This window comes from Corvus cornix, chromosome 6, assembly GCF_000738735.6.
Source record: "Corvus cornix cornix isolate S_Up_H32 chromosome 6, ASM73873v5, whole genome shotgun sequence".
Taxonomy (NCBI): Eukaryota; Metazoa; Chordata; class Aves; order Passeriformes; family Corvidae; genus Corvus; species Corvus cornix.
In genome coordinates, this window is record NC_046336.1 from 16,672,430 (window position 1) to 16,684,678 (window position 12,249).

Below are 12,249 nucleotides of genomic sequence, written 5' to 3' on the forward strand. Positions count from 1 at the left end.
TTTGTTTGCTACTCACTTTGACGACATTATCTCCTGACTGCCCATTGTTGCGTAAACAGTCGAGGCAGATTGCAATCTGTGGGTCACTCCTGTGATAGTCTTTATCTTCTTCATTTTCATCACACTCCTCATCTACTTTGGGTTTATCAGCTTTTGGACTTCCATCTGTAAAATACAAAGATCATATTATTTAAGTATAAAGTAATTAAAAATCACATATTTGAGAAAAAAGGCATTTTATGAGCCATACTTTTTCTTCACATTAAATTTACACAATTCTAACTCAGTGCATTCTTAAACTGACCAATTTAAAAATCTTTGAAAACAAATTTTTACTACCGAAATTTTAATGCAATATGCAAGCAACAGATTTCTATGGAACAGAAAATTAGTCAGTGGACTATATTGGGTATGGCTGTCTACATCTGATATGTCCAATAATTAAAACCCTGCAACTGTGCATGCATCAGGATCTCTCAGACACATAAACCTAGTGTAAGATGTGGCAGTTCACTGACAAACATAATGTTTTAAAATAAACAATGGAATAACCAATCCCAACATTTGTATATCAAAGTAACACAGTGAATCAATTCCTATTAACTGTCTGTCACAATAATCCAGGGAAGACAAGTTCCTGTAATGTAATCATGAGGTAAATTAAAGCTTAGATTTCATCCACTTTTGACCTGATCTAAGTAATGCCACTGTAAGAACTCCAGGTGTTTCTCCCCAGAAGGATTTTACAGCTATATAGCCATATATTTACTTATTCCCCCTTAAAACCAAAAAATACAAAGAAAAGAGGAAAGCTCTGTGAATTTTTTAGCAGAGCTTATATAAATTACATAATCGCATATAATGTGTTACCCCCTTTCACTCATGCTGTTAACATGTTCTATTGGTTCCTTGTTTAAAACCCTTTGGAAAAGGAAGCATCTCGTACAGTTTAGCAAGGCTTAGCAAAGTTGAGCACTCAAATGCTAAGACTAGCAAGTACATCTAGATAAGGCTGCAATGTATGTAAATAACAACCATAAAATGGAATAAGTTTCACAGATTTAGAATACAGTATACAATAATCTTATTGTATACATGTGGTTTTTTCCTGTATCCCCCACTTACTCATTTTGATTTAAAACAAAGGCTGCTCTCTGTTGGAATAAAACACTATCACAATTAACTGGAATAAGCTGCTTTCACATTTTTAAAAAAACTTTCAGATCAAGTTCTGCTGCTTTCCTACACTTACAAGACTTCTAAAGGAATTTAGAAGAGTTCAGATGAGAAAATAGAATGTAAACTTTAATAAATACCAAGCCATGACTAAGTTTCTTGACACAGTAATTAGTTCCCTTTGTCAGTTTACATATTCTAGATGAGTTTTAAGGTATATTCATTACTTTTCTCTCTTACAGTTTTTAAGTTTTCAGTAATTATAAAAGACTTGTCCCCAAGTCCCTACTGATGCATTTAGTTGAATTTGTATCATACATACATTTTGTTCCTATCATCTTCCTATGAACAGAATTTACAGTATCAAACTAGATTTTTTTGCCTTTTTTTTTTTTCTGAAAGTCCAGGAAGCAAACTCTATTAATTCAGCAGGTGCAGTCTACCTGTCACAAGCATTTGTTCAGTTCAGGCTGGAGAGTACCAATGAGTATTTTTTCTCTGCACCATGGTATGTTTCATCTGTCAACTCTTTCTGGCAACCACTCTCCTCCTGGAGTCACCAATGCCTGAGATATGCTTTATTGTTTGGGGATTTTTTCCTTCTGGTATGTAAAAATTTTAAGTCCTGGGATTTTTTTACAGATCTTAGATGCTTGGGTTGGGAACTGTGCTGTGACCTGTGGCACAGGACATAACTGACAGACTCTTGAACTACAGGGGCAATGTGATTGCAGGGCATGGTACTGACCACTGAAACAGTCTCTTCTAACTGAAATTACTCTCAGCAAATAATTTCTTCCCAGGCAAGATTCTAAATGCTTGTTTATGGCAGAAAATAGCTTAAGTGCTCATATTTTGACTCAATGAGTTGTCATGACTTTTGAATGGTTTATAGAGACAAAGTTCCATAGCCCCAGGATACAGTCACTAATGGAGTTGGATACATCTGTAGCTACTAAGAAGTGTATTTGGTGAGTTAGAGCTTTCCTCTCATTAAAAAATAATCCAAGATCTCACTATCCTTATTAACTCATCTCCATAAGGTTTACCATTAAATCAGGAGAGGAAGGTAAGAACCAGAAAAGTAAGTTGGTGAAAAGTACATTCTACAAATTCACAAATTATCTGTTAATTCTTTCTATGTATATAGCAGAATACCATTTTCTAAACAGTCAAGAAATGTCTATATCTCACAAAAAAATATTCTAAGTATTTTTAAAACTGAACAGGTATGCACTACATAGTATACTGTAGTCAAATAACATAATTTAATCTTAACTGTTCTGCAGTTTTTAATTTATTTATATAATGGAGAAAATAACATTGTCCCTTACAATGGATGCCAAATGCAAATCAACAAAACTTGTGAGAAAGAAAATGAAATGTTACAAAGTTGAAAAGAAGACATTATAAAGAAATGAGTGCAGAAGAATATTACAAGATGTTTACTTGACAGTTACCCTTTACTGAAAATAGCTATTTTTTTAACTTAGCAGAGTCTTTCAAAAGTTCTTTAAAATCAAATCAAACAGGCTACAGTATTAAAAACCTGATGTCAAACTAAAGGGGCATAAAACCAGCTGGATGTAGTCCTCACTTAGCACCTCAATACTGCGTTTCAAAGTTCATGGGTCAACTACAAAAAATGAAACAAAACAAACCAACAACCAACCAACCAAAAAGAAACAAACAAACAAAAAAGCATTGTGGAATCTATATAAAACAATTATTTAGCATGTGTGGAAAACTGTTTTACTACTTGTCATAACTAATTCTTGACAACCTCCTACTTAACAGATGGTCAAATTTGGTAACAGAAAGTAATCTGTAAAAACTGTGTGAAAAAAAAATCTGTATCTTGCTGTATTAAGAAAATTAAAAATTCAGCTGGACAATTGTGGGAGCATTGCAAGTGAGAGCCTAGGGTAATGCAAATAAAAATGATGGTAAAACAGCTAGTGTTTGTTAGCCAACTGGTTAATAGATAAGCAGCAGTATACAGAGGCTCATACCACATTTGCACAGTCACTACAGGTTTTCTGTAGTAGCTTTGAATCCAGTAAAAACAAAATGTACTTGTGTGAGTGAAGAAACCAGTCTTAATAAGCAGTGTTACTTAACATATAGAAGAGGGAAAAAATCATCACCTTGTCCATTTTCTTGAGGTTTGTTTTTCTTCCAAAACTCGATCTCTCTCTGCAGTTCCTCTAGTTAACATCAAAGAACAGTAATGTGAATTTTTAAATCAATATCAGGTATATAATCAGAAACAGCCATATTCCCTCCGCCAACCCAAACAGCTCCCAAAACCAAATGAGAAACTTACGTTCTCGAAGTCCAGGCACCAACTTAAATATAATTTCCTCTAAGGTGTTATCCAGCCTTTCAGAAGGAAAAAATACATTTCACATTAAATAGAAACCAGCATTTACAGTATTTTTAGTGTTTAAATGAAAAACACATTTGAATAATGAAATGAGTTTCATTTTTCTGGTAAATAATAAATCCTGTCAAAGTCAACTGATTTTAGCTTGAGAGACAACATACATTAAAGCTTATCTCAACCACCTCCTAAATGGATTTATCATAGAAATAACTAAGGCATTTATTTTTTAATATATAAAGAGAAGAATGAAACAAAAGAGAAAAAACATTATACTCAAAAATTTTTATTTTTTGAATTTGTATTGCATGCAAACAATAGTGTTACTAAAACAAACAGACTGGAAGAGTAGTATCCAATTTTAAGGTCCAGTTCATGACTAGTAACCATGAAAATTATAAACTCCATTATCATATTAAGTGCTGAAGTGCTTTGGTAATAAGCCTGTTACGACAAACTGAACAGACCATTCCCTACTTACCACACCACAGACAAACCAGTCTTGGCAGGATAAAGAAGACCACAGAGCATCCATGCTGCTCTGACTTGACAGTTCTCAGTACCCAGTGTAATTAATTTGAACTATTTGAATCTGCCATGAGTTGGTACACCAGAAGACAGTACACAGCGCAGGTATGTCTTCTGATACCCTGCTATTAGTGCCAAAACTAGTTACTACAGTCCCTTCCAGTGGGCACAGTGAAGTGACCCTTTTGTTGCTGAAGCTAAAATATTTTTCTTTCCTTTTCTCTGAATTTAACCAACTCTTCTATCCATTTAGTTTATCATCTGCTTTCTAGTTCTACTTCCTCTCCTGGTCTCTTGTCCTTCAGTTTCCTCTGTCTTTCATTCTGTTTCCTTTTCCTTCCTCTCCTTTGCCCTTTATGTCATCTCTTGTCAGCAGAAACTCCCACTGCCCACAGCCTAAACAAAAACTCATGACAAAATAAAATAATAAATAATACAGAGAAATTAAGTACCTTGACATTCAGTCAGAATCTGGCATATTTTTAATTGCCTGATTTTTTCACCTCAATAACAATCTATTTTTTTACATATATATTTGCAAATACACCCGTGTACATGGTATTAATAATACACAATAAGCCTGTTTAAAAAAACATAGCTGTTCTGTCATTTGTTTACCAACAGGGGCAAAGTAGGAGTAAGACTGAATGTTTTTATTGTTGAGGAATGCCTAAAATCCATATAAATTGATAAAAATTATCTTAGAATAAATACAGGAGTATTCAAGGGTCTCTTTACAGAATTTGCACTTGTACAAAAAGTACAAAATTAGACCCATCACCTAACCATCAAGTTCTGAGACTAGTTCCCTGTGGAATCCATCAGTAGATACAATCATACCCTAAGAATATTCATGTTTAAGCTACAACCACAATCCATTCTTAATTGCTTCTTCTTAAGGGGATGACAACAACAAAATCCAGCAAGTGAAACACACCTCCCATAAAACAAAGCAACATAACGAGCACTTTCTCAGAGGTAAGAAGGAAATTAAAATTGTAAGATATCTGAGTGCTTGATTTCTAATAGATGACAACATAGGTCATCTGTTAGGTCATCAGCGTACCAGATGGTGCATCTCGTAGTCTCCTCTGTCAGTATCTAAGGTAACTACAGGGTACTGCTTTCTGTGAGGTTCCCACACAGAGCACTGGGAACTTGGGAACATGTCTTAGAAATGGAATTCATTTCACACTGTCAGAAAGCTCCAACCTTCATAATTTACTCATTAAAAGAAACTAAATAAGGACTTCAAAAAAGAACATCACTGCCTTAATTAAAAATCCCTCTTTTCCTCAGGATGGTATAATACATGCTGGTTTTCCTTCAATTATTTTTGAAAATTCCCACTTAGCCCTTTCTAATTTACCTTCAGTGGCCCAGAACAGAAGTCACTGGTAATGCTAAAATAGCAAAAAAATCCAGTATACTTCGCAAAGTTACAGTGCTAGAAGCAAGAACTGGCTTCCCACTCTAGTCAATGACTTTATTTTCTTTCAAAAACTAAACAAAAACCCCTTTTTTTTCTTTACAGAGGATAAATACTGATCAATACTCTGACAAAGGGCAGAAAAAAAAAGCCCTATCTGATCTTTAAGTCCAGGGAAAATAAAATGTTAGGGAAAAATGAAATTTTTACAAGATTCTCAATTTCAGATGCATCTTACAGTGTTCCCATAATCCACATATGTGAGCAGTCTGACATAAAGATTTGTATTTGACTCACATCAAACCCATTCCAAAATGAAACTACTTGAAAAAGGTGGTCTCAGTCATTTAATATGATACTTCCTGTTAATGCTGAAACAAGATTGATATTTTAGAGACACCTCTTTCCACTCCGACATCTTCCAACCATCTTCCAAATCTCCAAACCAGAATGTAGAGAAAGAAGAACCAAGCATTTCTGTCAGCTTAGTATAGTTTCTTTTTTCACCTCTTCTATAATACTGAATGAGTTATAAGATCAATACTCTCTGATAATCATCAGCAAATGGGAACCAAACTAAGACTATTGCTCAGGAAAACTTGCATGCACAGGAGTACGCTAGCAAGAGAAAAAGAAGTCTGCCTTCGTGACATTGTCAACACAGACCCTATTGAGTACTGATGCTGCAGAATTCTGCTAAATCAGTAAAGGGAATTCTTAAAACTTAACACTCTTCCTACATTTTCATTTTAGAGCTCAATGTTGAATTTGAGGCTTACTGAATTTCAGACTTAGTCTGGTAGTTACAACAGACCCTAAGTGCAGCCAACTACGAGATACATGTAAAAAGCTCACATAGTTATGAAGTTACTCAGAACTGGGTTTAGAAGTACTTTATAAAGCTTATCTGAGAGATCTTAGTTACTACTATGTGGTGTTCAGCACGATTTCTCAGAAAATGACTGCATTCTTTAGCAATGATCTCTATGGTCAGAGTGCAAGACTTGTATTAAAGGCTGATCTCTATGGTCAGAGTGTAAGACTTGTATAAAGTTATGCAGGCAACAGCCAGGAAAGATAATTCCATTGCACTGCTCATGTGCTCTTCTGATTATTAGTTTAGCAAATGTTTAAAGTTGGTCCATAAAATACAACCAGGAAACTACTAACTATATGCAGTTTCTTGGCAAAGAGACCAAATGACTCAAAAAGGAATTTCAGGAAATAATTGCATAGAAAATACCTCTTCCCACATTTGGGGCTTGTGCTCTCAACTTTCCTCACCCATCTATAATTTCCTGCTCAAAGGACATTATTTGTTTACTAAACATCTACTACATGTTTCAGAAAATGCATCTTTCATCTCATGTGAAGTGGTCCCACCAGAATAAAAGAAATATTTCTAAATGCTTTTGTTTTCAGCTTATTAGTAGCCTATAGCATGTTCTGTTATGACTCACACAGCACCTCAAAAACTGACAGGAAACCAGAAAAATACTTACGGTAAACACCTACATAAGCCTGCTCAGCCCTCTCCTTCCAAAAAACATTCAGATGATAAAGACTTAGGCCAATCACACCCTTTCCAGTTGCTGAATTCAATCTCTCTCAGTTTCCCTCTTTGTATATAACTGAAGTATGGGAATGGTTGTGCACACACGGATCAGTCAAAAATCAAAGCAATGTATGAAAAATTGTAACAAAAACAATGGCACCAGGAAATAATACCAAGCCTAGTAAATTCCAGATGTAAATTTATATTTTTACATTAATTTAAGTCCTCGTAAGTTCACAACAGTATTACAAAATAATAATACTGGGGGATGGGGTGGAGGTAGAGTTGGGAGTGAGGGCAAGGAGTGCCTTCATCACTCTAGGAAAACATGAAGTTCTTCCACTTATGATGACATTTCTTGATTTCTCTATCTTACGAGATGTCTATCATCTTTTCTTTCAACATAACATCACTAAAAGTGAATCCAGAATTTCAGGAAAAATAATTGTTTTTGAAAAGATGTGTTACTGTGATATAAAGAAAAATCTCAAGAAAGGGTATTTATAATGTAAAAAAAATTTTCATTAATGTCTTTACATTAATTTCACAGCAGATTTCAATCAGACTGGCAGACCTATGCCCTGAAAAACATTGGTTTTTGCATGATTCTTTTTCTATATTGTTCTAAGAAGAAAAAATTTGCCATGTGGTTTGGAATGCCCTAAATAATTTGAAAAAAGAAACACTAGCATTTAATTTCATGTAAAGAATAAAAGGTATCTGGTTCATTTATTTGCTTAATAGAAACATTAAAATGCTTTTTTTTTAGACTTGTACAATATAATCACTCTTTGTCTTTCCCTTATGTTTCCTCCTTTTATTACATCTGAAAAAACTCAGTTTAGACTTCAGTGGGAGCTGAGAAGATGATAACCTACATGGCTTAGAACAGTTAATACATGCATTATAAAAATAAACAAAACAATTAATTCCCTTATAGGATAAAGATGTTAAGATTTTTTCTTTTTCTGTTGTTCTTTCATTTCAGCAAATATTGTGAAATAGCATCTTACCTTAACATTTCTAGTGGATTGGTCTCATGCACTTGGTTGCCACACCTGGGACAGTCATTGCTGTCTTCAAAGTGCTGAACGATACAAGTCTTACAAACTAAGAGAAGGGGGAAAAAAAAGGAAAAAACAACTTGAAAAGATCTAAATAATATTGCTCAAGTACAACCTAATGATACGTGGTAGCTACTTCATGCATCAGAAGTGAATGAGTATTATCTTAAAGTAAATAATTACAATGAATCTTATCTTGTTCCTCGAAACCTTAGTTAGTTCTGCTACGCTGAGACACCAAGGTCAGCAGCACAGGTTGGACAAGCACTGCTTTAAATGATGAGATATTTTTGCTACTTAGAACTCTCCCAGAATCGTAACATGTGAAGCCCATAGCCTGTACCACCTTAAAGAACAGGTTCTCTCAGAGAGCGTGTGCTGGGGAGCTTCAGCCCAGCAGAGCCCACCATCACCTCAGCTGATCTGAAAAGGACTTACATACATCACTTCTGTTCCAGTGGTGTTGCTTGCAGCTGAAAATACTGGTTCAAGTACTCATTGTAAGAGAAAAGTTCACAGAAATTGTACGCAGGTTCAAAGTGTTTCCCTTTTGACACAGTGCTTTCCAAAGCAATGACAAAATGTAATATTTGAATCAACACTTAATATTTGAATCTTTCAATGAAAAACCAGGATCATGACCATGGCAAGTATCAACAAACCCAAACCAAAACCAATGTGAATTTAAAAACCAATGAACTGAAAGTAAACTAAACAAGGTGCTACACTACTGTTGCTTCCAAATGATTAATTACAGACTCTAGATTTTAATGTCATTAATAAGAAAATGGAAGCCAAGATGATGAGAACAAATATGCCTGCTATTATTACTGCACCACAATGCTCTGGACAGAGATACACTCTACCCTCTGCTTATTATTAATTCACCTACACTGAAATAAGAACTGCAAATTCATCAGTAAATGGACTGAAAAAATAAATGGACTGCTGTGATTGCAATATGCTTTCTGCTGAAACACTGTAATTTCTTTCATCAATTACCTAAAGAAGTACGAACATCTCTAAACAAGTTGGTAAACCCTAATTATAAGACAACTTTAGGAATCTTGAAATTCAACAAACAAAGTCTGTATTTGTATTTGCCTTAGAATGCTCAGAAGAGTTACATCAAATCAGCTGATGCTGATAACACACACATTAAACCTCCACGTTGGTGTTTCTTCCAACTGCTTTAAAACACTAACTTAAAGACATTAACTTCACAGCCCAAGTTTCTCAAGGAATTGTGAAATAACACTTCTGTCAGTTGAGCTGAATTTTCAGCAGCAGCACCTGATAGCTCATAATCCTGGTATCTATATTGTGCTGAATACACTGCTTCTGTCAGGGGAAAGTGTATGGGTTAGTGGTGGGTGATGATGATACTGATGAGAACCACCAGGGTAAGAGTCATCTGCTATCTCAGAAATGTCATTAGTTGGAAAGTTCAATTTAAAGAGTATGGGGGAAAAGGGCTGAGGAGCAAGTATGATAATGAAATTGTGAAGTCTAACACAGATGCAAATTATGGTCATTTGGAAATTCAGCTGAAAGTCACTGAGGTAAGTAACAAAAGGGTTTGGTTTACTCTAGACCTCTTCTAACTTGACTTCATAAAAACTGAGCTTAAAGATAACTCTTTTTCAATGGAGTTTCATCTGCTAACTCCCATAATAAAGGAAGGAGCTAGTCTTTATTTTTAAAATTTTTTTGGTAAGCCTTCTGTCTGGCATAAACAGCAGCATCTCTATGGAGTCTTTCTATCCTGACACCAACTTAAAATGATGAAGAATAAACAAAATGGAAAAAGTCATAAAAATGTAACTGGAATTGGTCAGTATTTTGGAATTGATAAGCTCAACCCCTAACCTTCTCTTATTTGGAAAATGGCCAGGCTGGATGAGGCTCTGAGCAACCTGAACTAGTGGAGGGTGTCCCTGCCCATGGTAGGGGGGTCAGAACTAAGGGTCTGTTCCAGCCCAAACCATTCCATGATTTTTTTTTGCAATCGGACTTGGAGAATTAGCACAAAAATTATTCAAAAGGAGAAGGAGCTTCGTATCAATTCCAGAGCGACTTAGTTTTTTTTTTCCATAAGCAATTAGAATTAGCCTCCTTCTGAAAGAATTTCCTTGCATTTTAGGAAAACTTTCTGAAATTCTTAAGAGAATTTAATTCCCTTCACTTGCTCTCAGGATCTCTGCTCCACTCATGTCAGAGAAGTTCTTGAAGTCTTGAAGAGATGACATTGGTCTTACTGCTTTGAAAAGGACTCATTGATTTGTCTTGTAAAGATATTTTAAATTTGGGCTTCCTAGTTTTACTGTTTTGTTTTCCAAACTAAAGACAAATATGGCCTATCTGAGCTATAGCTTTCATTTACATCTAGAAGAAATCTGAAATTTACTATTCAGAAGTGAATCCCATGCCACGGGATCAATAACTAACACACTTATTTAAGTCAGATAATTGACTCCATAGAACCTCCCAAACACTGCTAAACATAAAGCATGCTAATGTCCGCAATAATGTAACTTGAAAAAATATTTATAATATAAACCAATATATGGATAGGAACTGAATTCCTCACTCTGAATATATTTTTGTGCTCTCTTTATACCCTTTTTTTTTTGAGAGGAGATGACACCCTTGGAAGGTATGCACAGTCCAAGAAAGGACCTAATGATTAATGAAGAGTTTCATTTCCAGTGTAAGAAAGGTCTCTGAGTAGAACATATACAGAGGAAGCATCATAAAGGAACCAAGCAGTCCAGTCCTATATGGATGTTTCCCTATGCCAACAAACACACAGATCTGGATCATGTGTTTGTACAGCCAGCTCCATGCCATAAAAATCCCTTGAAATTGTAAATCAATACTGTAGTAATAGAAAATAACTTTTGCTTTTTCTCATGTAGACCTATGGTGCTATGAGGATTTGCCCACCAAAACTAAATGTGATTCACCACCAGCAATGTAAAGGTAAAAAATACACATAAATTCTAGCATGCAAGAATAACGAACCGATACATGATACTCCTAGTGGGATCATCAACCAGTATTTTCCTGTATGATAGGTATAATCATCCTCTGTTACTCTCAATGTAAAACACTGAACATTTCTCACAGCCTATCTCTTTGCAGTTTCAGAAAATGGGATAAAATCTAAGTATTGGGTGAAAAAGCCAAAAAGGGAATCTTTAAACACAATTAAATTACAAATATAGTTAATTCATTAGGGAAAAAACCAAACTCCAACCCAAAACCCTTTAATGCTTTCAGTACAGATTAACAAAATAACACAGTTTCATTTGCTTTACTGTAGGTCATGGTAAGGCAGCAAACAGGCAAAAGAAAACTGCTTAACCAAAATGTACAGTTTGCAGAATTTTGAGCTATATGCTACACATGCCACTGAAATGAGAACCTGAATTTCGTAGTTGCATGATGACATTTCAGATGAGACACAATAAAAGTTAAACTCACAGAAGATGACTTACCACAGCTGATAAAAGTACTTTTGTGACATATGCTAATTGGCTGGCAACCATAACAATGCTGTTTTCCAATACAGAGATATCTGGTTCACACATTCTTTCAGATCTTTATAATCAGATGAAAAATACAGATAGAAGTGTCAAGACTGTGCTGTATGTCACAAACAAACAAACAAAAAAAATACCTGCCTTATGCATATCTACATACCTATGTATCCCTCCAGGTTACTGTTTAAATGTTGATTAATGAGGTACCTAAATAAAACTTCATATTGCATTTTTAAAATAAAGTATTCTACAAGATAAAGTTTAATTAGTTAATTGTGGTACAAATTCTTTGTCAGACCTCATCCTTTGAATTCTTCCAAGGATCTCCTCTCTCCAAGTTAATCACTCTGATGCAGTGAGCAAAGGAAGGGCACAGGATATGCACAGCTAGTGGAACATCAAACCCATCTCAGTGATGGCACAGAGGTGTAACGAGTAATTTTGTATGTTTACTGAAGTATTTAATTATCTACCTTAAGCCTACTTTAAAAGCACTTACTTTTAGGGGAAGTGTTTGCTTAAAAACAGGACAGAAAACTTCAATTCACTTAACCATCCTTTTCAGAACT

The 12,249-nt window shown here is 35.0% G+C and overlaps 1 protein-coding gene across 4 annotated transcripts in view; it reads right to left on the reverse strand.

The window, feature by feature from the left end:
* Positions 1-12,249, reverse strand: part of PCGF5 (polycomb group ring finger 5) — a 65,930-nt gene that overhangs the window by 16,012 nt on the left and 37,669 nt on the right. For all 4 annotated transcript variants that reach the window (XM_039553558.1, XM_039553555.1, XM_039553556.1 and 1 more), the window contains 4 exons: positions 8,085-8,181; positions 3,503-3,558; positions 3,324-3,383; positions 17-165 (listed from right to left, as the gene is read on the reverse strand). In XM_039553558.1, coding sequence (XP_039409492.1) covers positions 17-165; positions 3,324-3,383; positions 3,503-3,558; positions 8,085-8,181 — 362 coding nt within the window. The remainder of the gene's footprint in view (positions 1-16; positions 166-3,323; positions 3,384-3,502; positions 3,559-8,084; positions 8,182-12,249) is intronic.